Raw genomic sequence first — 24,427 nt, 5'->3', positions numbered from 1 at the left:
TTTCTGCTCCCATTTCCATCTCGATCTTCTTTTCAGGGATGGAAAGAAGATGGAAATAGGTTCTCAGTGCCTGCTCCAGGAAATGCTAGAACAAGAACACACATCTTACCCTATCATGTAGTCATTACCCCAATGTGATCTGTTCCTTTCACTCTTCTCTGTCTCTTTTCCTCCCAACCCTTCAGGGATGATATGAGACAAACAATTTTTCAGTGAAACTAACCTGAAATGGCAGGTCTGCTATGGTTCCTCGGCTGGCGCTCAGATGGGCAGGTATTGCAGCAGCCCTGCTGGAAGTGATGCTGCCTTCAGGAAGCCAGAGGAAGGGGCGGAGAGGGAGCCTGGCTCTGCAGGCTGCCTTTTATACTGCACCTGGAGACGCCCATCCGGAAAGGTACCCTCACCTAATCAACTTAATCCAATTACATGACCGGGAAATGTCTGTCTACAAAGCCCACTCCGAGATGATGTTCACTACTGACAAACATTCTGAAACCCATATGTATGCCAGCAAGCTTTGAAGACTCCGTGTCTCCCGTCAGAACGATTCCATTAGCTCATTAGCTGTGTCTCATTTTACATGGTGTTTTTTAGAAGGTGGGGAAATAGACACAGTTGAACTGGGCAATTTCCCATGGGATTCTTCACTTTACCTGTTGAAACTTGATTCTCCTTTAATTTGCATTTTATTAATTATTCATGATTCAGATTGGAACACCTGCTTACCAACCCCCACCCCCATTTCCAATACCCCACCCCGTGTTCTTCCTCTGAGCTGTCTGATTACATTGTTTCCTACCAGCCTCTTCGGTCGTTTTCCTCATGGTCCTTTTTACTCTCAGTGGAGCAGAGAGTTTATCTTACTGATTCTGGATACCATACTTTCCACGTGTTGTTAGATAATGAAGATACTGACCCTCGATAGCAACGCAAAGGGAGCAGCCATTGGTTCTTTTTCAGAAAATTTCTCTCATTTCAGGGGCCTCCTGGTGTGGAATCCTGGTCAGAGTTTTCCCAGGTCAGAGGAAGGAGACAGCCTGTGCGTGGTGGGATATCCTTGCCTCGTTCTTCCAGTGATCCTCAACTTCACCCACTCTTAGGATCATGTGGGGAATGATGGAAAGGTCCAGAGCTCGGGCATCTGAAAAGAAGACGGGATGAATCTTTGACCTCAGAAGTGCACCCCAGATCAGGGAATGTACCTCAGCTTTGCTGGGTTCTATTTGGCAAATGAAACTGCGCCTAGTTTTCGTGTGCACACGCAGAAGCGGCTTCATGGGGACCGTCACAATCTTCACCACATTTGGCATTGCTGTGAGTCAACTGGGGACTCGTGGGTGCTAGCAATGCTCAGCATGTCTGCAACCTGCCTGAGATTCACTTGGCAGAATTTGACTAGGTGCGTGTGTTGGTAGAGTGGGGCGAAGATTTTCCAGCTTCTGTGGAAGAGAAAATGGAGGAGGAGGACGAAGAGATGGAGGAGAGGAGAAGGAGAAGGGGGAGAAGAAGAAGGAAGAAGAGGAGGAGGAGGAGGAGAAGGAGGAGGAGGAAAAGGAGGAAGTGAACCTGGAGCTTCTGCCTAAAGGAAGAGAAAATGGAGAAGGAGGAGGGGGATGGGAGGGAGAGGGTAAGGGGGAGGAGAGGGGGAGGGGGAGGAAAGAGTAAGAGGAGGAGGAGGAGGAGGAGGAGGAAGAGGAGGAAGTGGACTTGTCAGAAGGTAGCATTTGTTTCATAAATACATGGATAATAAACCCAAACAATGGACAACAAAACTAAACAAAGGCAAATGTCAATGGAAACAGGACAAGCGAGAGCAGAAGAGTGTCTCAGCTGGAAGCAAACACGGCAGTCACCACCATCATTCAATAACATCAATATTTATTCAAAAGCATAGCCTGGGAATTGGGGGAACCTGGACTAAGACAAGGAATGGAGCGCTTGTGCACCTCTGCCACCTCACATGCAGGAGTCAGGGATTCAGCTGAGTGTGGTTGGATTCACGCAGTTAAATAGGGAAGAGAAATTCTAAGGGACAGTGTGTGTGAAGTGAAATGCGATCATTTTATTTGAACTCCCTGCAGTGCTCCCCGTCCCTGCAGCACTGGGGACCCTCTGCTACTGAAGACAGTGGATGATGGGAAGCAGCAAAGGGGAAGCAAGAGGTCCCTGGAATTACTCTCTCCACATACAGGGAATGCACCGACTGAGGACTTGGACAATCTCTGACCTGTCAATGCGACGGGGGGTTCTTGGGTTAAATCACTCCCTGAAGAGACATCTTCGTACTCTGCTAGGAGGCCTATGGTGAATCCTGTGATAGGTCTGGGGACAAGGACTTGGTGAAGGGGGCATAGGTCTGAGGGAGGAGGTGCACCAGAGCTCCATACCATGCAGGCTGAAAATGTAGTCGTCTGGTTTAATGCGTCGCACTGGACTAGGTGTGGGTGGTAGAGGGTAGCGTCGGGGGAAGGCTGCCAGACAGCGTGGAATGCACAGTGGGGTTACTGGGAGAGAAGGGCTGATCCCAGCCATGTGGTTTGCTGGGGGCATCATCAAGGGCTGTTGATGTAGGGGTGCTGCCTCCCCATCTTCTGCAGGTGAAAGAGGCACATTCTCTCTTCTCATGTCTGAGATGTCTCCATCTTCATCATGGAACTCCAGGGTGAAGCCATCCACAGCGGGCAGGATGTACTGGATCTGCACAGGGGACTGCAGGCCATGTGGTGACCTCAGGTCGTGCTCAGGGACAATTACAAGGACTGTGTTATCCAGGGTCATCTGTAGGGCTGTCTCTGGGGCCAGGATGAGGATGCCCTCTTCCAGGCTCAGCGTCACTTCTGTCTCTTCTTCCAGGATCACGATGAACTCTGTGCTGGAATCCTGCTGCTCCTGTGGAAAGACAGCCCTCAGCATTCTCCCCTCAAAAAGGCTGCACATGAGGCTCATGGGAAGGGAGATGCCAGGAGCTTCCCCCTCCACAACTTAAAAATACAAACTCCCTCTCAGTCTGACCCACCTAAATGTACATCCCCTGGATGTCCCTTGAGCCTGAAGATTGTGCAGCACTGTACAAGGTTTGCCATGCAGGGACATAGGAACTTACCTGGGAAGGTTCTAGGGACTGGCATGAATCCTGGTGTGGAGCTCCTGGAATTGAGGGTGTTTTTGTACCTGTAGAGAGACCACGGTGAGGGACGTTGAGGCTCTCTTCCAGCAAAAGTCTCTTGGATTTGAGAATATGACCTTCAGAAATCCACCACCCAGCACAGGCCAGCCTCAGGACACCAGCCCCCAACAACCCACTCATCCTGCAGAAACACCCTCTCCATTTATGATATTATGAGACATGACGCTGACTTCCAGGCATGGGGATCTTAAGAAATATCAGGGAGAGTGCCTTACCTGTGCTGGGACCCTGCTCCACTTTGCGACGTTTGGGTGGATTCATTTGTGTGGTAGCCAAGCTTTGGGACAGAAAGGGACATATCAGTCTTCCACACAGTGACACAGAGTCCATTCTCACAAGCCAAAAACTCCATTTATCATCTGGCACACATTTTTTCCTGTGGCGCTAGGTCAAGTGCACTTGTGCTCAACCCCAAATTGTAGCTGCACCCTGTAAGTACTAACACTCATCTCTCGCCCTCACCTTTTCCAAAGCCTTCTCCTGTTGGCGCATGTATGTGATCAAGAATGGTGACCACAGCAAACAGTATGCTTTCTCAGGAGCTCATCCACATGAGAAGGGGGGGCATCTAATTTGGTCTGAGGACTTTAGGAGAAGATGTTGGTATTTCAGGTATCTGACCCCTGTGTCTATGCAGTTACAGTGTGAATGGAGTGAGAGGTGATGGGAAATGTTTCATTTTCTAGTGAACACAAGGAATAAATTTAGATCATGCCCACAGTTTACGTGTCTCCACACGCAAGGCGACTTTCATTTACAGAGGCATAGATCGACAGTGGAGGAATCCTGAGAGGAGCCCCCTAACAGGTTCCAGAAACCCCCCATGCTGGCTACGTCCTGTGGGCTTCCACTGTGGGACGTCTATCTTCCCTACGTGTTCTAAGTTTCTAAAATTCAATGCCTTCTATGCCCTAGTTTGGCCCTTTAGCACACATTCACACACAGACACACACACACACAAGCACACACACACCTACACAGTCACACGTCAACCTCCTGGCAACCTGAGGTGGACACACATCCCAACATACCTGCTCTCTCCTTGATTGTCACTTTGCAATTCTGTTCAGAAATCACTGGGGCTTCTTGGGCACCGGTAACCACACATAGTAAAGGTTCTCTAGATTTGCTTGTATCAGAAAATCTCAATCTTTGATTTACGTTCTGTAAATCTATACAGTCTATGACTTGATCTTTTCCTTTACCCGAAGAAGATGATCAGCTCAGCACAGCCAGACCATGGGAGAGTGTGCCCTGGCCTGGGACAGGTCGAATGATGCTTTGGTAGAATGATATCTTGGGGAAATTCCAAGAGGCTTATAAGAGATAGAGCCATGGGATTTGTCAAAATGGATGAATGTGATTGGCTAGTGCTGCTGATTAAATCATAGGAGGGACCCGCATGGGAGTACTTTTATCAAAACTCAATCGATGTGGGCGTGCCCCTGTCATAATTAGCTTAATCTAATCAAAGTCAATCTGATGTAACGTCTACTCTGATTCACCATATAATTGTGATATAAAATATCAGTATTTTAAAACAGTGCTGTTTACATTCTATTGTACTTTGTTCGTTAATTAGGAAAGACAATTATTTTTTGAAAGGTTCATGTGTATAGTCATTTCTGGGTAAACATAAAGGATTGGTGCTAGGAAACTCAAGTCCCTTAAATAAAGCGGTATAGAATTTAGATGTAATGTATTCATATTAATTCATTTAGTTTAAATTATCTCTAGATTACTTACAGTACCTAATATGATGCCGAGACCTCACATCATTTATGTGTTCTCAATAAGGAATTTGGTGTATGGAAAATTCAAATTTTGGGTGGGCGGGGGAGGGAAACTTGTGTAAATATTTTCTGATTATTTTCTATTCAAGATTAGTTGAATTCATAGAGGTGTAACCCATGGATGTGGAGGGCTGACAGTATGGTTTTTTTTTTTTTTTTTTTTAATTGATACAGAGTCTCACTCTGTTACCCAGGCTGAAGTGCAGTGGTGCAATCTTGGCTCTCTGCAACCTCCCCATTTCCCCAGGTTCAAGCAATTCTCTTGCCTCAGAGTCCCAAGTAGCCAGGATTACAGGGGTGTGCGACCCTGCCCAGCTAATTTTTGAATTTTTAGTACAGACAGGGTTTCACCATAACATGAGCCACCATTCCAAGCAACAGTATTTTTAAATAATAAAATACTATGTATTTTAAGTGAATTAAGTTTTAAAATGAATCTCCTGGTGAAAGTTATCCAAACCTAATAGGCTCATAAGACAAGCTGAGGAAAATACAAAAAGGACCTTTATTTAATTTCGAATATATCACTATGTGCTAATCTGTCTGTTAACTTATTTCTTGCCTGTATCCCCCACTGGACTGATTTCCGAATTGTAATGCAAGTTACCCCTTCAACGTTACTTATTAATTAAAAATTCATGATTTCCATAGACAAAGTCACTCGAACTTTCAGGTGACCAGACACCAAATGCCCGAACTCAGAATTAACCTTTTTATGATTAAAAATTATTTGACAACATAAAAAAGGTTAGATGGTATTGGGGGAGAAAAGGGTAACCAGTAAATACAAGAATTGAACTAGATGGAAAATCTGTGAGGCTGCACCTTCACTGGGTATGCTGCCATTAACAGGCCCTTGAGCTCAGGGCGTCATTCTCTCCCTAGATCTTGTATAAATTTGTTTGTAGATTCTCTTTTCATTTAGCTGATACCCTGATCAGTTTTATTAGGTGAAGTATAGACCCCGTTTCCCTTGGATGTTTATAAAAATAAATCTAATTACAAAATGTCTTTTTCCGAGAAGCCTTCCTCTCTAGTAAGAAGTCATTTAGATGAGGCTACGCATGGTGACTCATGCCTGTTATCCCAGCACTTTGGGAGGTCAAGGTGGGTGGATCACCTGAGGTCAGGAGTTCAAGACCAGCCTGGGCAACATGGTGAAACCTCATCTCCACTAAGAATACAAAATTAGCCAGGAGTGGTGGCACTCGCCTGTGATTCCAGCTACTCAGGAGGCTGAGGCAGGAGAATCGCTTGAACCCGGGAGGCAGAGGTTGTGGTGAGCCGAGATCTCGCCATTGCACTCCAGGCTGGGCAACGAGAGCAAAATTCCATCTCAAAAAAAAAAAAAAGATAAAAAAATCATTTAGATGAATAAGAGAAAAACAGGATAATTCACTTAATTTTGCTAATGTCATAAAAGCATCCAAGGCAGATCTTAGTGCCTCTATTCAGAGGTCTCTCTGCTTCGTGGATTTTGGTCTTTTCTGAGGAGAACAGCAGATACTTGCGGAAGACCAGATGTAGTTTTATTTACTTATTTGTTTCTTTTTGAGGCAGAGTCTCACTTTGTCTCCCAGGCTCTAGTTCAGTGGTGCAAGCCAGTTCACTGCAACCTCCGCTTCCCAGTTTCAAGCAATTCTCCAATCTCAGCCTCTGAAGTAGCTGGGATTACAGGTGTGCACCATTACGCCCGGCTAATTTTTGTATTTTGGGTAGAGACAGGGTTTCACCATATTGGCCAGGCTGATCTGAAACTCCTGCCCTCAAGTCATCCGCCCATCTCAGCCTCGAAAAGTGTTGGGATTACTGGCATGAGTCACGGTTCCCCGCCAGATGTATGTTTTTGTTTTGACACAGTTTTGCTCTGTCACCCAGGCTGGAGTGCAATGGTGTGATCTCAGCTCACTGCAACCTCCACCCCACGCCGCCCAGTTAAAGTGATTCTCGTCCCTCAGCCTCCTGAGTAACTGGGATTACAGGCATGCACCACCATGCCTGGCAAATTTTTGTATTGTTAGTAGAAACAGGGTTTCAGCATGTTGGCCAGGCTGGTTTTGAACTCCTGACCTCAGGGTTCTGCCCACCTCGGCCTCCAAAAGTGCTGGGAATTATAGGCGTGAGCCACCACACTTGGCCCCCAGACATAGTTTTGAAATTGGGTTACTTGGCCAGCACGTTGGCTCACACCTGTAATCCCAGAATTTGGAGAGGCAGAGGTGGATGGAACACGAGGTCAGGAGTTTGAGACCAGGCTGACCAACAGAGTGAAACCATGTCTCTACTACGAATACAAAAAATTAGCCAGGAGTGGTAACTGGCACCTGTAATCCCAGCTACTTGGGAGGATAAGGTAGGAGAATTGCCTGAACCTGGGAGGTGGAGGTTGCAGTGAGCCGAGATCACGCCATTGCACTTTACCCCAGGCAACAGTTGGAGACTCCGTCTCAAAAGAAAAAAATTGGATTACTTGCCTACATTCTCTCTGGTTGTAGGGTTCAGGTTGAGATATTCAAGAAACAGCCTATGTTGAGTGTTCCGGAGTGTGCATATTTTACAGTCAAGGAAGAGAAAGACCCCTCATTGTGAGTTTCTTGTGTCAATTCTAGCTGAAAACCAAAGGGTGGCAAACTAGTAGAAGGATAAAAATATGAGGGGCTTGCCAAATAAATATTTTAGCATTATACTCGCTTTGACTATAAACAAAATGTTTTTACCCATTTATAGGTTAAAATCTCAGGATATATACTGAAACACGGAATAATAACTTATTTTTGAAGAAATATTTAACGATATAGTTTCATTCGGGGTCCAAACTGTTGTTCACAAGTGTACCTCTTCCCCTTGCCTTTGTAATGGAAATCATTTTCAAAATCTGCAGTGCTGTGATGAAAAGAAAGATGTGGTTCTTAATGCTTTAGTGTCAACAACTGAATGTTGAATTAATGTCCCTCTCTTTCATTGTCTATTTTCCAGTGGCTTTAGCACTGCAAGAAAGATGAGCCCCTCACAATGTGGAAATGCACGGATGCAAAGCTTCGGGTTTCTCCGCAGGAGCCCCTATCCTTCGGGCTGCACTGAGACTGCCGGCCCTGCCCTGGTCCGACACTTCTTCATCTGCAGGGTCCCTGCATTCTGTAGATTTTCCTCACAATTCTTGTGTTTCTCCTCACAATCCATCCTGAAAGAGGTCACAGGGAGGACATATTACAGCCTGCTTCGATTAACCATCAAAAAGTCCACCCCCACCCCAAATTTATGCATTTGTAAAATAATGCTAAAATATATGCCAACAAGAAGTACAGAACAAAACACGTGGGAACAGCCCAGAAAATTAAGTCTTTATTGCTGTTTCAGAGAAATACCCAGGAGATTGCAGTCAATCTCCCTTCTCAGCAGCTGGGGCTGCCGACAGGAAGTTTTCCTCGTGGTGGACATCGCTTGAGTTGCCCCAAAGCCTTGGCTCCCATGCTCCCTGGAGACCCAGCCCCGCCCCGCGGGGCCGGAAGGCGGATTCCAGCGCCCTCTTCCGGCCATAGTGTTGCAGCGCAGGAGCCTTGGCCTTTTCTGCTTAGCGGTGGATCTGAGTCTGAAGAGCTGAAATTCTCGTTTATATGTTCAGTACTTTTCTTTTGGAAGATCAAATGAAAATAGAGCACGGTACGATTTGCTTTGACGAAAGAGAATTGAAGCAAAGAAGCAACGCCCAAGGACAATATACAAAATGCGATTGATTCCCTGTATGCGAAGGAAGAGGAGCTTGAATAAAAGAACCTGCCGCTATGCATTTGTCAAATCCCACACAATTTACCACATAAATAGTACATCTTATTGTGACTCAGGACTACGGCTTATGTCATATACAATTTTGGGGAAAATGACACTCCCTGGTATAAGGACAGAACACTGACTCAAGGATGTAGCCCATACACAACATGCGTAAAGTTTCTCTCCATTGTTACCTTTCTCAGGACTAAGGGCAGAGCATTGACTGAAGGAGAACTCAGTGGAGAAAACTCACTGGACAGAAACCATATATATGTTGGAATAATCAAAACCCCTGACGTGGCAAGTGGTTCTAGTACGACCGCGCCGCACCGGGAGCTGCCGAAGGATGCAGGGCGCCCGCGCCCGCCGCCGCCGTGCTGTTCTCCAACAGCCACAACACGCCGAAGCTGCGCTTCCAGGCTGAGGACTGGTTCCCCGACCTGAGCAGCCACAGCCACCATATGGCCAAGGTGCAGACCCCGAGCTGAACGCGGAGCTGCCCGCCAAGAACACGGCGAGAGGCTTCACGCTGGACGACGTCATCCAGACAGGTGTGGACAACCCGGGCCACCCATGCGTCATGACCGTGGGCTGCGTGGCGGGCGACGAGGAGTCCTAGGAAACCTTCAAGGATCTCTTCGACTCCATCTTGGAGGACCGGCGTGGCGGCTACAGGCCCAGCGACAAGCACTAGACCGACCTCAACGCCGGCAACCCGCAGGACGGCGACGACCTGGATCCCAACTACGCTCTGAGCTCGTGGGTGCGCACGGGGAGCGCCGCGCCATGGAGAAGCTCGCGGTGGAAGCCCTGGCCAGCCTGGCCGGCGAGCTGGCGGGCGGGTACTGTGTGCTCAAGAGCATGACCCAGGCGGAGCTGCAGCAGCTCATCGCCGACCACTTCCTCTTTGACAAGCCTGTGTCACGCCTGCTGCTGGCCTCGGGCATGGCCCTCCACTGGCCTGACGCCCGTGCCCGCGGTATCTGGCACAATGGCAGTAAGACCTTCCTAGTGTGGGTCAACGAGGAGGACCGCCTTCGGGTCATCTAGACGCCTGGAGCACCTCTGACTGCAGTTCATCTAAGTCAGCCTTTACTCGGCCTGCTCTGTGGTTCACGGTCAGAAGAGCTCGGGCAGCGATTAGAGGACAACCGTTCTCTCCATCAGTTTTCATGCTTTCTCATACAGCCCCTTCTCCATATATAGATACTGGAGATTTTGCCCAGTGGATTCCCTCAAGGTCTCAATTTTATTAAACTTGTCAAGGCTTCCACAGATTGTTTTTCCACTTAGTGAGACTTGTTTCAAAAAATAAATAAATAAATAAATGGGGAAAGAAAGTTAAGTGGCAAATGAGAATGCAAATAGTCCTCCCAGGTGAAGGTGTCCATAGAGACAGGAGATAGGTAGCCTCATTTTGGTCAGTAGCTCACCTGGGACAGTGGAATGTCTTTGTTTGGATAAAAAGGACCTTTCTATACTATGGAGACCTTTCTTTCTTTTTCTTTTCTTTTTTTTTTTTTTGAGACGGAGTTTCGCTCTTGTTATCCAGGCTGGAGTGCAATGGCGCGATCTCGGCTCACCGCAACCTCCACCTCCCGGGTTCAGGCAATTCTCCTGCCTCAGCCTCCCGAGTAGCTGGGATTACAGGCACGCGCCACCACGCCCAGCTAATTTTTGTATTTTTAGTAGAGACAGGGTTTCACCATGTTGACCAGGATGGTCTCAATCTCCTGACCTCGTGATCCACCCGCCTCGGCCTCCCAAAGTGCTGGGATTACAGGCTTGAGCCACCGCGCCCGGCCCTATGGAGACCTTTCTATATAGACAACCAGGAACAGAAGCACACCATATGAGCAGAAGGGCTTTCATAAGAGAACAGAGAGTCCTTAACATTTTCAGTTGAGTTCCCCTGAAGAATGAGAGTGAGCAGTTTAGAATAGAAATAATTATCAAATGAGAACATAAACTACGAATCTATTGGCAACAAAGGAAGTTTAGCAACAACACTCCTTTAGTTTCAGTTAAAGTGATTTATGCTAAACGATAAACCAGTTGGTTTAAATGGTCACAGGGCATTTTGTCTGTGAAACCTCCCTGGACCCCAGTGACTCGTCATAATTAATCAAACCGCACATGTTCTAAACTCACAGGAGCTGTAAAACTTACCGCATGGAGTGTTCGTTTGCTGGACATGTGTCTGTCTATCCACTAAAGTTTGAGCTCCTGTTCCTGGGGTTGAGCAAGGTGAGCCACTTGGTCGTGCCTTCTCCACACCTGGAAAGGTTCAACACAGTAATATGCCACGGACATGAAGGCAGGAAGCCTGGATCTGAGCCTGGATCTCTATTTCTGCAACTAACAGGCGATGTAGGACAGAGATCAATGGGTCTCAGATGCTTCTGTGTTCAGTGATCAACAGTTCTCAAATGTCACCGTGCAGGAGACTTAATTGGAAACGTCATTTTACAAATTTAGATTCTTAGCTTAAGAGATCCCAATTTGAAAGTATTTAAGTGGGGTATGGAGCTCTAATTATTTCAGGCTAGTTACACTGATATTAATTAACCAATATAGTTCTGGAAACAGGGTCTTAAGTGATTTCTAAGGCTGCTTCTAGTTCTAATATTTGAGTGTTCTAAGGATTTGTGGACAGCTGAATATAAATCTTAGACTAATTTTTATGGTTTGACAATTCACAGGGGTGTGTGTGCTCATGTGTGTGCTCACACATCATGAAAAAGTAGAACTATTCCTTTATGCAAAGTTCAATCCGCAAATTGTAATTTTAGATAACTGGTAGTGAGGATCGATTCGTTAACACCAAGTTTGACAGTAAGAGTAGAGGCTGAAGATAGTAAGGCACTGATGTAGAACAACAACAGTGAGGAAAAAGAGGGAAGGGAAATAATTGCATTAAGATTTATAGGGATTAATGAGCAATTTATGCAGATTAATGTCATGAGTGAATTGTGTGACTTATGCAGAAAAGTAAGCATTCCTCAGTAACCCCCTACTTTTAAACTCAATGCCAAGTAAAAGATAACAATATTTTTTCTTTTTTTGAGATGGAGTTTTGCTCTTGTTGCCCAGGCTGGATTGCAATGGTGCAATCTTGGCTCAGTGCAACCTCTGCTTCCCAGGTTCAAGTGATTCTCCTACCCCAGCCTCCTGAGTAGCTGGAATTACAGGCTTGCTACTTGTATATTTAGTAGATATTTTTGTAATTTTTATGTATTTAGTAGAGATGGCATTTCATCATGTTGGTCAGGCTGGTCTCGAACTCCTGACCTCAGGTGATCTACATGCCTCGACTTCCCAAAGTGCTGGAATTACAGGCTTGAGCCACCGTGCCTGGCCAACGATAACAGTATTTTCTAAGATTCAGAATATTAAATGAAGACCAGATTTGGAAACAAACCAATAAATTGCAATAAAGACATTGCCTTTGAAGTGCCTACCAGTCATCCACTTAGTTAAGACCAGCAGCTCATTCAACTTAAACTAGATGCATAAGTAATGGAAGGTTGAAAAGGCACAGAAATAATCACACAAAAGAGATATCACCTTTAAACATATAGGAACAAACGGAGAAAGGTACTCTTGGGCTAGTGCTCAAAATTCTGTTACTCATATGCAGCGAGAGCTTGAACCTATGAGGAGGGGACACAGTACCAATTGCCTGGGTCTCTTAGTGGGGTACACCACGTAAGTCATGCTTAAAATGTTAAGGGAGCAGTGCTTAATAACTGGGGCACAGGCAAGTGAGGCAGAGGCACTTGATCACCAGTGTTCAGACTTCTGAGGAGGAGACATGGCCCAACAGGTGCTTGGATAGACAGGGTGCATAGAAAAGCAGATCGTAGCTCAGGTGGTCCTCTTACAAGCAAGGAAATAAAGCTGGGGTGCTGCTGGTCTTTTTCTGGCATCTTTGTAAGGCTGCTGAGAACGTGGAAAGAATATAAAGCCTGAAGCCTGGAGCCAACCACCTGCCGCTATTGGAATGTTGCTGACAAAAAACGACACGGGAACAAGTGCCTTCATTCCTTGTCTTGTTTTCCACTCTGTTGCTAATGCCTTTCATTAAGGGTGCTAACAAGAAGCACACTGGCCAGGAAGTCTGGCAAATGCAGTTTTCAGAGTCCCAGCACAGCACCACAGAGTAGAGTGAAGCATAAGTCCCAGCACAGCACCCAGAGTAGAGTGAAGCATAAGTCCCAGCACAGCACCCAGAGTAGAGTGAAGCATAAGTCACAAAAGCTGGTAAAGAAGTAGCAGCATGTCATTAGCCCGTAAAGATTGGGAACCGTGAGAATGGAGGAGACGGTTTGGAGGTGACACATATAAGCAGAAGAGAGTGAAACACAGCAATCCCAGCAAAGAGAATTTACAGATTAGGAGTCAGCAAAGAAGATTGAGAATGTGTGCAGAAGACAAGGAGAAATGCCCAGCGCACACATCCTCACGGGCAGATGAGAGAGAAATTAAGATGCAGGAGACTGATCACTTCATAAAATGTTTCAGAAAGGGCCTCAAAGATCAACACTGGTCAGAGGTCACTGGAGTCGGCCCTGGTAATTTATTAAGAGAACAGCTGCTATTAAGTGACTAAGGAGGTACCTGGTACCTTTATACAGAGAAAGTCTAGTAGTATAAGAGCTAAAATCTAAAATCCTCCCCCCTTCTTTCTTCTCCTCATCCTCCTCTCTAAAATCCTCCCTCTCCTCCTCCTCCTCTCCCCACCTCCTCCCTCTTCCCCAATTATCCTTCTCCCTCCTCCTCTCCTCTTCCTCCTCCTCCCCCTCCTCTTCCTCCTTCTCCTCCTCCTCCTCCTTCCTTCTTCCTTCTTCTTTTGAAACAGGGCCTCACTCTGTCATCCAGGCTGGAGTGCAGTGGCACAAGCTTACTGCAGCCTCAACTTCCGGGGCTCAACCCCCCAAGTAACTGGGACTACAGGTGTGAGCCACCACACCTAATTTTTTAGAAATTTTTTTATAGAGATCTGCGGTGGCGGGGGGGGGCGCGGAGGGGGTCTCCCTATGTTGACCAGGCTGGTCTCGAACTCCTGGGCTCTTGGCCTCCCAAAGTGCTGAAATTGCATGAGCCTTTATACCTGGCTTTTAAAGACATTCTACAGGTTGAGAAGGATACCAGCTATGAAAACAGTGGAGACAGGACATGTATATTGCATTTCAAGTCACTTGACGCTGACAGGGAAAAAAGAAGAAACGAGAATGCCTAAATACGCTTAGGTTCTCAAAGCCTGTTTGTTTCATCTCAGACAATGGATAAGGAATTTCTAGGAAATATGCAGAAACTGAGAAAGTTCCTCTGATTGAAACAGATGACTTTACATATTTTCCTCCAGCATAGTTTTCAGAATGAGAAAATTAGCACCATAAGGACAAGTACCAATACCAGAAGATCTCTTGAAAACACGTTTTATTCCTTATTTTAAAACATTTTACAAATTGTCTTGTTCCAGACTTTTTTCTCTTTTATTTACATCTCTACAGGAAGCCAGCTTGATTGATTAGAGAAGGAAATTTTCCTGAGCATTGCGGAGGGGTTTTGCTGCCTCTGTTCTGGGAGGGTGTGCTCTACGTCTTCTATGATGAAATGGTCTGTGATACATACTTTCCTCTGCTCAAAAGCTGGGACTCCAAATTTTGGCAAATCAGGGAAAATCAAGCCTCAGTTTGCCATTGTTATGGCTCTGAAAGGGCCGGGATCGCAGGATCACAACAGAGATTTTAGAAAGTGTCCATTTTTTTTCTTTCTAGTTTTTTTTTTTCCCCCAGTTTGTTTCAGTCTCTTCCTCCGTCTATTTATTCACCTGAACCGCTGAGAAACGTTCCATCTTTGGGGTTGCCTTTTGCTGTTCTGTTCTCTTCCAGCATGCTATTTTGTGAACATGCTAAGGCGACAAGTCCAGCAAGCCCAAAGTCTGAATATAAATGTGACGAAGTCAGTAACTGTGTAATCTTCTTGAGTCTCAGCCTCTTCCTTTGAAATAAGGGTGTTGAGTTAGATGACCTTTGGGGAACTTGCAGCTTCAGTAAACCATGCTTGACTAATTCTCACTGCAAACAGCTAGAATGCAGACGTTGCTCAGTCTACAGCCAACTTGAATTTTGATTTAGGTACATTTCTTTCTAAAACTTGATGTTTTAGATCCAACAAGTAAATGGAAAACACTAAACAATTCCTAACTTACTAAAGAGGGAAAGGAGTACATGACAGTGATAACGCTGAAGCAGCCACAGTGAGCGTCTAGCAGGAATTCCATTTACTGCGAGGTTCGAGCTGCTCACCTTATAGATATCAGAATCTTGGCACAGAGGACCCAATGTCCCACATCTGTTTAAAGACAGAGTTACAACTTTAAACCTCAATTCACCTGAGTGCCAGTCCAACCATTCCACTCCATCTGTTTTATCTATTTTTTCAGTGGCTTTTTTATAAAGTGAAAAAAATGATTAATAGCCCCCGTGTCAGGAACTGAGAGTACAAAGGTCAACAGATAAAGTGCCTGCCTGGAAGAAGTTCACAGCCTAGGAAGGGTGTCTCCCTGTAGCACTGGAACCTGGACTGACACGGCTTCAGATAATCCAAACATTGCAGATCAAAGAGAGACGGTCCAGAGAGATTTGTCCTACTGATATTGCAGCCAGAGAATCTTTACCTCTTTCATTCTTTCAGCTGGTGCTTAGTTTTTAATGCTTCTTTCTGTTTTTGCAGCAAAACGGTGTCAATTCAGCTCTACAGCCCCCAATCTTTACTTCAAAACTAAGACATTCAGCTTCACAGTGACCTTCCAGTCTCTTACAAATCAGTGCTCTATGAATTGCTGTCCTGGCTAAGTAAAGAAAGCAATTTGTGTTTAGTTATCTAGTAATTAGTAACTGGAACATAAAATTACATTGCCTAGGCCAAATTCAGACTTCCTTGTTACTGGCACTCCTAGAAACACTGACTATAAACCTAGAAATTAGAAAAATCAGATGTTATCTGAACAGTTCTATCTGAGCTCAGAACTCTGATACAATATAATCAATGTCTGTATTACGTCAATTAGAAAAAAACAGAAAAGATTTTTACATGTCAAAATCATATCTAGCTTGTACAGAAACAGAATGTTTCTTCCAAGGAAGGTGACGATATACTTTCTGATTTCAATAAACAGTCCTTACCAATGGATTTTTTTCCCATGTCTCCAAATAGTCTTTGATTTATAGAAAAAGTTAAAGATTGTTACATTATAGGCAGACCAATAATAGATTATATGCCTTGGCATATGGTTTTGGAGTCTCACAGTTTTAGGTAGAAAGATAAAAAAAAAACAAACGATGATACGCATCCTTCTCAATTTACCGTGCAAAGAACACCAACAGAATTGTGTATTTAGCTCTGGCAAGCAAATGAGACATAGGCAATGTCCCTTACTCATAACAGAGATTAGGTTGGAGAGAGAAAAAATATGTCAAAACAGGAATCTCTTTCAATTGGTAAGATATATTCTTAGGAAAAAATAGTGGAAGAAGTTGCAGTTAGTCTTAAAAGAAGCAATGTTTATTCTTGGAAATAACAGCTTTTGGGAAGAAACAGGACATATCAGCTGCCATAGATCTGAAATACTATCATGTGGAAGGTATTTTGTTAGTTCCAAGTTAAGGCAAAGACTAATGGAAAGAAATTGCAGGGACTTATACTTGTGCTCAAATTAAGGAGAAACTGTGAAATAGTCCAAAGTTGAACTCAGGATACTGTGAGTTTCAGATCGCTGAAATTTATCAGGCATCTGGACAATCAGCTGACATATATATAAAAATAAACATGTATAGGGTATTCAATACTGAATCAGGGCAGAGAGCAAAAGAAAATATGTAGAAGAACAAATGACAATTAAACAATAGTAAACTCTAACATAGCATAGAGTATGTGCCCAGCACTGCCCAGTTATATTGAAAGATTGTCAAACTGTCCCAAAGCAGTTATTTTTGCCTTCAGACTTTTAGCCACAGAGCCCTTGGGTTACCTGGACACATGAATACTCAGCTAATGCCATCAGCTCCTAGCTTCCTATTTCTATATGTCCACATGAACAAATTTGGAGAAATGAAAAAGGAATGGAATGATGTGAGCTGCTTCTATGTAATCTTGATCATGTTCTGTATTGTCTAACCCTGTCTGTTAGAACATCCTTGGGACCAAATAAAAGGGTCACCTGTTTAGGATGGCAGGGTTGACCTTCAGGCCAAGTCACAACATAACTTGGTGAAAACAAACCCTCTACCCTCACCTAGTCAACTTAGCTATTTTTGGACTTTTACATGAAAAAGAAATAAGGTTTTATATTTTTTCAGTCACTCTATTATTAAGTTTCTTTATTATAATAAGTTAGTTTCTAATTAATGTAAAGTTCATTCATCTTCAAAACAATGCTGTTATTATTATTATTTATAGAAAGGAAAGTAAAACACAGAGTATATAGAGCTTATAAAGATTGTCACTGATATCCAAACTCATACACTTTGGCCTAATAACCTATGTTTATTGCCTTTTATATTGATCTTTAAATTCACTTCTAACTCTGAGATTCTGTGCGATTATGGCGATGGTGGTGGTCCTAATTTGTGCCGAAACTATGCTTATTATTGTAAATCAAATATGTCTGAGATGAGTGTTGTGGACAGGGAGCTATTAGGCATCTACATTTATAGATGGATCTGAATACATTGGAGTACTGATTAAAGTGGATGGAGAAGACAATTTAAAATGCGTTTATCTATCCTGGAGCATTGTCTGACATCTATGAGAAGATACTGAAGGCAGAAAATAGGGACTGATTTTACAACTGAGACTTTCATGGGGTCACTGAAACAATGGGGTCACTCAAACTTTTATAGGGACACTGTTCCTTGGCTCTGATCTTTAGTTCTAGTCTTGCCTGTTTCCAAAGGTGCAATGCGAATGCTACTTCCCAGGAAGCCTTTCGGCATTTCCTAGCTAGAACCAAGTTTCCAGATCTACGGCTTCTCTTTATACTTTGCATTTTTTATGGCACTTGTGAAAACTGTTTCATATTGAAGTTATTAGTGTATCTTCCTGTCTCATTGATATACTTACTCATACATGTTAAATTTATTAAATGTCTATTTACCATTACAGGCAATCTATTTTTAACAACACAGAAATAACTGACTAATAACTTCAAGCAAATTCGGGTCAATATCCATGCTTTAATTATATTTTTGCCTCTTCACTTTACCTACCTTTATTGTAGCGGACAGAACAATTTCTTATAATTGGTTAGCACACATTCAACATCTGTTGGTTTGGTAGGACTACTGAGGACAGAATGTGTAATAAAGAAATATAGAAATTCAGGAGCCATGAAGGAGCAGATAGGGGCTTCATGATGCATGGAGAACCTCTAACAGGAAAGCTTCATAACCGAAGGAACAAGGGGTACTTGAGGAGGCATGGACAAAAACGTTTCTTAGGAACAGAATCATGGTAGGTATTAAGCAAAGAGAGACTCAAAGACTTAAGAGAATAGTGAGATGTTAGTTTAGTGGTTTTAATGGTATAATTTTCAACCAGTGTGTGAAAACCAGAGAGCCTAAAATAATCTATGCATAAGAGATTCGGACCAACAACGCAGACGTGAAAAAAATTAGCTAAGAATATATTAACATAACTTTAATTTAGACTACACAGGCTGTACTTGCCTAAATTAACAAATATGTTTGGCATTTGCCTTGGAATTTTCTTTTTTCATTTTAAAGCAATCACTTTGGAAGATGCTGAAGCTGCATTGCAGATTATAAGAGGAGGAAAGCGATCTAAAGGTCCAAAGCAGTCTGAACTCCTGGGCAGAGCTGTTGGGGAAGTTGACCGGATACTGTTATGGTTGGAGTTGGTCTGGGTCCGTGAGGTCCCACTGTTTTGTGCCTGAGCTCAGGAAAAGATTTTCAGTGACCGGTTTGCCTTGGAAATTTCAACATTGTAAAAGCTGAGCTTTCTTCTCAAAAGACAGATCCTGAGCAGACTGTCATCTCTATCTCTAAAAGAACTTCCCTCTTACCTGGGAAAATGTGAGCAAGAAGAATGAGAGCAGCAAAAATAAAGAAAAATATTCTCATGGCTCCAGGCATCATTGGAGAGCTGATGAAGGAAGTGCAGTAGCTGGAATCAAGCTCTTATCAAGAGGCATTGATTAAAATATGTTCCTCTGCTCTAAAAGGGCTGGAAGTCAACCTCGGTTTGTAATGTTCATTGGGAACATACTGTTTTCCATGCTCCACTGATTAACATGTGGGCTGATGGAGCAGATTTGAACTAAATCACATTTATGGAAGAGAAAGGCAGAGAACTCTGCCTTTCTACCTGGAATATTTTATTCTATGTCTCTGCTTAGATTTCTCTCATTTTTCCTTCAAGTCTTATCTCAAGTATTATCATGTTCATAAGATACATAGCTACCCACATTTTCCTCGTACATGATTTTACATAAAACCTACTTCGTAAAAAAAAAAAATAAACAAAAACCTTCAATTTTACATTCAGGAGTACGTGTGCAGGTTGTTTGTGTTTTGAGACAGGGTCTCGCTCTATTGCATGGAGTGGTGCTGCTTAAAAGGAAAAGGGTTAATCCTCCAAAAATACATAAAAATCATGAGCATGGTTTTATATTACTTAATTGAAAGGAGAAATAGACACTTCTATATTCATAGTAGAAAATGTTTACGCCACTCTCTTGGCAACTGATAGAACACAGAAAAACTAGCAAAGTCATGCATGATCTGAACCATACCCCCATTCCATTGACTAAATCGCTGTTTATAGAACACATCATAACCCAATTGCAAAATACCCATTTTTAAGTACCTATGATGCAGTCATAAAAATAAACCATATGCTAGGCCACAAAACAAATATTCATGTGTTTAAAAACATTTAAATTCTTCAGCGTATATTTCTCACCACAAGGGGATTATACTGGAAATCTATAAAATAAGCTATTTAGGATATTTCCAAGTATGTGGAAATAAAGCAACATAATTCTAGGTTGTGTATGCATCAGAGAATAATGAGAATAATTGGAAAGCATTTCTATATGTCAAATTTTGTGGAACAAGACAAAACACTCACTTAGAAAGCAATTTAGATCCAAATACTTATTGTAGAAAAGAAGAAATGTTTAAATCTATGACTTAAAATTATGTTCGAAGAACCTTAGAAAACAATGTAAGCCCAAGTATACAGAATAAATGAAATAGAGGTTATCAGTACAGATCCAAGAAACATTAAATAACATAAAACTTTTGACGACATGTATATGACAAAGCATTTCACGAGTTAAATAAACTGGAAAAATTCTCCCAAAAATTTAACATACCAACATTGACACAAGAATTAGCAGAAAATATAAATATTTCTGTTCTCCTAAATGAATTAAATATGTTATTAAAAGAAAGATGGCTTCTGCTTAAGATGTAGAAATATGCCAAGAAAATTATCCCAGCTGGGCATGGTGGCTCATGCCTATAATCCTGGCACTTTGGGAGGCCAAGGTGGGTGAATCACCTGAGGTCAGGAGTTCACGACCAGCCTGGCTAACAGGTGAAACCTTTCTCTACTAAAAATACAAAAATTAGCTGGGCATGGTGGCAGGAACCTGTAATCCTAGCTCCTTGGGAGGCTGAGGCAGGAGAATCACTTGAACTCAGGAGGTAGAGGTTCCAGTGAGCCGAGATGGCACCACTACACTCCAGCTTGGGCAACAAGAGTGAAACTCCGTCTCAAAAAAAATTTTTTTTGACCTTTATTTTGTGAAGCTGGATTTTATTTCACAAGGCAAAAGTTGTACAGTCAGCCATTTATGTACCTTTTGTGCTGAACATTTTAAGTTAATCTCTAAGCATTTTCTTTCACAGGTAAATATATCATAAGTACTAGAATCAATGAATGACAATATTTAGGCAAAGCAAGAAATAATGTGAACATAAAAATAATGTATTTGATAGAGTTATTACTTTATTAACATAGACGTGAATGCCACTTCCATTTCTCTATTAATTCTGTGAGAGTTAGTACATACAGATGGATACACAGAACACAGAACAGTTAACGGATCCTAGCTATGGCTCTGAGGAAATAACAGCCTCTTGGGCCTCAATATTTTCAAATATAAATGGGAGCAATAAAATCTCATAAGGTAGTCATGAGTCAGATGAGAGAAGTATGGAAAATATTTCATAAATTATAAGGTACTCCACAAATATATAGTAGTGGTATCTGACTGAGTAGCTACTAACTACACACTCAGGTTTTGATTTTTGTTTTAAAAGGTTATCTCGCCCGGTGCAGTGGCTCACGCCTGTAATCCCAGCACTTTGGGAGGCCGAGGTGGGCAGAGTGCCTGAGCTTAGGAGATCAAGACCAGCCTTGCCAACACAGTGAAACCCCGTCTCTATCAAAAGTACAAAAATTAGCCAGGCATGGTGGCATGTGTATTCCTAGATACTTGGGAGGCTGAAGCAAGAGAATCATTCAACCCGGGTGGTGGACGTTGCAGTGAGCCGAGATCGTGCAGCTGCACTCCAGCCTGGGTGACAGAGCGAGATTCCATCTCAAAAAAAAAAAAGTCATCTTAAAAAATATAAGCAATAAAACAAAAAAGAAGGAAAGAAATGAGAATGATTCTGAGACTCACCGTGTGACTTGGATAAGCCACATAATTTCTCTTGAACGTCTTCCTTGAATACACTTCTAAGGCCAGAAGGGTGCTGGACCACTTTGCCAGATCCTCTGTGGGCAGCAGAGAGAGTTCAGCCCGCAGCTTCCGACGGCCTTCTCAGACTCCAAGCACCCTTTCCCGCATTTTCCCTGACTGAGCTTGCACGACTCACAGACAGCAAACTCACCTGTGCCAAGAAAGAGCTGCTGAGGTCTTTCAGGAACTGTCTAGAAATGGCAAACATGCCAAAATCCACCAAAAAAAGGGGAGAGTTTCTATGTATGATTACAAAGAATATTTTCAAGAACCAGCCCAGATTTTTCAATAAGAGCTCCTGCTTTCTGCAGGAGGGAGTTGGGGAGACTGAATTTTTAAGCAACAGATCATCACAATTCCTACTTTCCAAGTGTTTATAATCTTGCAGGGATCAAAAGTAAACCACAGGCAGACAAAGAGACATACCTACTATAGAACTACAAAAATACATACCTGATACTACTGTGAAGTTTGCTACACAAAAATGGGAGGGGCATATTGTGGTTTTGGAAAGATCCTTGAGGATGGAGTTAAGAAGCTTAGGTTCGAGTCTTGTTTGGGCCTAGTAATTGCCAGGGATCCTCAGCGAGTTCTTAAGATCGGCGTTCTCACTTGTCCAGTGGCCATTCCAGAAGCACCTGACTACATTTTTAAATCAGCTTAGGGATCAAATGGAATGTTATATGCAAATATTTTGGTTATAATAGTAACTACCACATAGGAGTGTTTTGGAGATTACATGACAAAATCCATGTAAAGTTTTTCATAGGATGCCTGGTACACAGGAACCACTCAAGGACTGGTAGCAACCTCATATTTCTCACTTTGAAATTCTTTCTAAACCCTTTTCAACTTTGTTTACAATATTTCTTTCATTTTTGTTTATAATGTGCTTTCTTTCTGTATAAGATGACTTCAAAAAAAAGGGAAGAGATCTGCGGGCTCTTCATTATGAGAAGCTTTCATGCAATGGTGCTGAATTTTCATTGAACTAACCTCACTCTTTAATTTGAGCTTCCTTCAACCAACCTCATGCATGTGTGATGTATGTTACTACCGGACTTAGCAGCAGAGCTTGCAAGAGATGGGCAGGCATGTTCTCAGAGCACTGCTAATTGGCTGGTACAAGACTAAATCTATGACCTCAGTTTAGTGAGCATCAACAGCTAATGGGAAAAGCCACTGAGTCCAATTCTGTATCGCCAAATTACAGTCCAGCCACAAAGATATTTTTCTGTGAAATCAAAAATATCCAAATATTATACTTGGAGCAAGAGAAAGAGAAGAAGATAAGTTAGTGAACTAGTACTTCAGACAATTCTATTTCCACCACTATCTTTGTCCCCTTTTTGTCTCTGGAGATCCAAGAGAACCAACAGAGTCAGAGTTCCTAAGGGAAAATTCATTATACACAAGAGATTTTACTTACCTGATGAAAGGCTGGGAAAAATCAAGTCCTGCCTGGCTCCCTAAATTCAAAACAAAATATGTTTTGAAAATTAACATCAACCCAGGAATTAACACTGTATAAAACATTATTCCCACCTCCATGTGTGACTTGGCGTATGAGAAGACAGGAGATTGCAGAGTTGCAATCTGTATTCTATTTCTCAAGGTCAGCACTCCAGGTAACCAGAAAAACAAATTACAAACAAACAAAAAAATACACTATATGCAGTTTGCTCTTAGAACACGTCGCTGTATACCTAAGAAATTCCCATGACAGGCACCATGGGGTGTTGGCCATTACTTTCCTTTTCAAGGTCAAACATAGAAGAATCAGCAGGGTTTATAATCTGCCCCATCAAAATCCCATCCATTTTTATTTGCCAGATGGCCGTTGAGCCAAAATGAAGAACACGGCAAATACAAAGAAAGACCAGGGGTCATGCAAGGTTCTGCCATAGGCATCCAGGGACCAGAAGCTAGTGACCCCTTTCATCTCTTCCAGCTCCTGTTTTCTGGGAGAAAATAAGAATTCACTCACAAATTCTGCCTCCTTCTCAAGGTTTTGTAGGGATCTAGTATGATTATAATGCAAAAGTGTTCTGGACATGTGGAATGCTTAGAATGAGGCCTGGTACCCTGTAAGAGCTCAGTAAATGTGGACTCTCACTTTCCTAGCTTTCATTTTTATTGTCTACAAGAATTACAGGGAGAAAAGGAGGGGCCGTAATCATTTTGTCAACTTAGCTCTGAGTCCCCTTTCCTGTAAGATATCACGTCACAGACGAAAGTCATAATTACTGCATATTTTAAGTTCATTAAGGACATAGGTATTGACCCAGATGCGTGGCTTATGTCTATGATCACAGCTTTTTGGGAGGCCAAGGCAGGTGGATTGTTTGAGCCCAAGAATTCCAAGATCAGCCTGAGACCTCGTCTCTACAAAATAATTAAAAAAAAAAATCGCTGGACATGGTAGCATGTACTCCCAGCTACTCGGGAGGCTGATGTGGAAGGATGGGCTGAGCCAGGAGTTTAAGGCGGCGGTGAGCCATGAGCATGCCACTGCACTCCAGCCTGGGCAACAGAGCGAGATCCTGTCTTAAAACACAAGACAAAACATGGGTATGAAAAGCAATATTGATACCACTATCTTCCCCTCAAACAAGTCCTGCTTATTCCTTCCCTGTTGCCTGTATTTTTATATGATGTTCTGTCCTTCATTTCTGTAATGTAAAGTAGAAAAATTTTAAAATGTAGACTACGAAGCATATGACCTCGGATAGGTTACTCAATTTGTTGAACCTCAGTTTCCTAACCCTTACAATAAAGGTGTAATTACGGTACTTAGCCACAGAGTATTTGAGAGGATTGACTGAGATAAGGTATATAAAGTGCTTAGCAGAGTTCCTGGCTACTACCACTAGTCCTAACGCACCTTTCTCTCTATTC

The 24,427-nt window shown here is 43.0% G+C and overlaps 2 protein-coding genes and 1 pseudogene across 2 annotated transcripts; 1 reads left to right on the top strand and 2 right to left on the bottom strand.

Moving 5' to 3' along the window:
• Nucleotides 1-2,259: 2,259 nt before the first annotated feature.
• Nucleotides 2,260-4,634, bottom strand: LOC103787422 (proline-rich protein 23D1-like). The gene is given in 4 exon segments (XM_008979022.5): nucleotides 2,260-2,889; nucleotides 3,104-3,171; nucleotides 3,403-3,464; nucleotides 4,219-4,634. Coding segments are annotated over 4 exon segments (837 nt in total). The 5' UTR covers nucleotides 4,296-4,634.
• Nucleotides 4,635-8,008: 3,374 nt separating this feature from the next.
• On the top strand, nucleotides 8,009-9,798 carry LOC100388381 (creatine kinase B-type pseudogene; annotated as a pseudogene).
• A 5,578-nt stretch (nucleotides 9,799-15,376) lies between these two features.
• Nucleotides 15,377-18,908, bottom strand: LOC100408820 (beta-defensin 107A). The gene is made up of 2 exons (XM_002756760.7): nucleotides 18,839-18,908; nucleotides 15,377-15,607 (listed from the first exon to the last, which is right to left on the bottom strand). Exons 1-2 carry the CDS (start codon nucleotides 18,906-18,908, stop codon nucleotides 15,465-15,467), a joined length of 213 nt encoding a protein of 70 aa, XP_002756806.5. The 3' UTR covers nucleotides 15,377-15,464.
• Nucleotides 18,909-24,427: the final 5,519 nt, after the last annotated feature.

Source organism: Callithrix jacchus, chromosome 13, assembly GCF_049354715.1.
Source record: "Callithrix jacchus isolate 240 chromosome 13, calJac240_pri, whole genome shotgun sequence".
Taxonomy (NCBI): Eukaryota; Metazoa; Chordata; class Mammalia; order Primates; family Cebidae; genus Callithrix; species Callithrix jacchus.
This window is presented reverse-complemented; position numbering and strand designations above follow the sequence as displayed.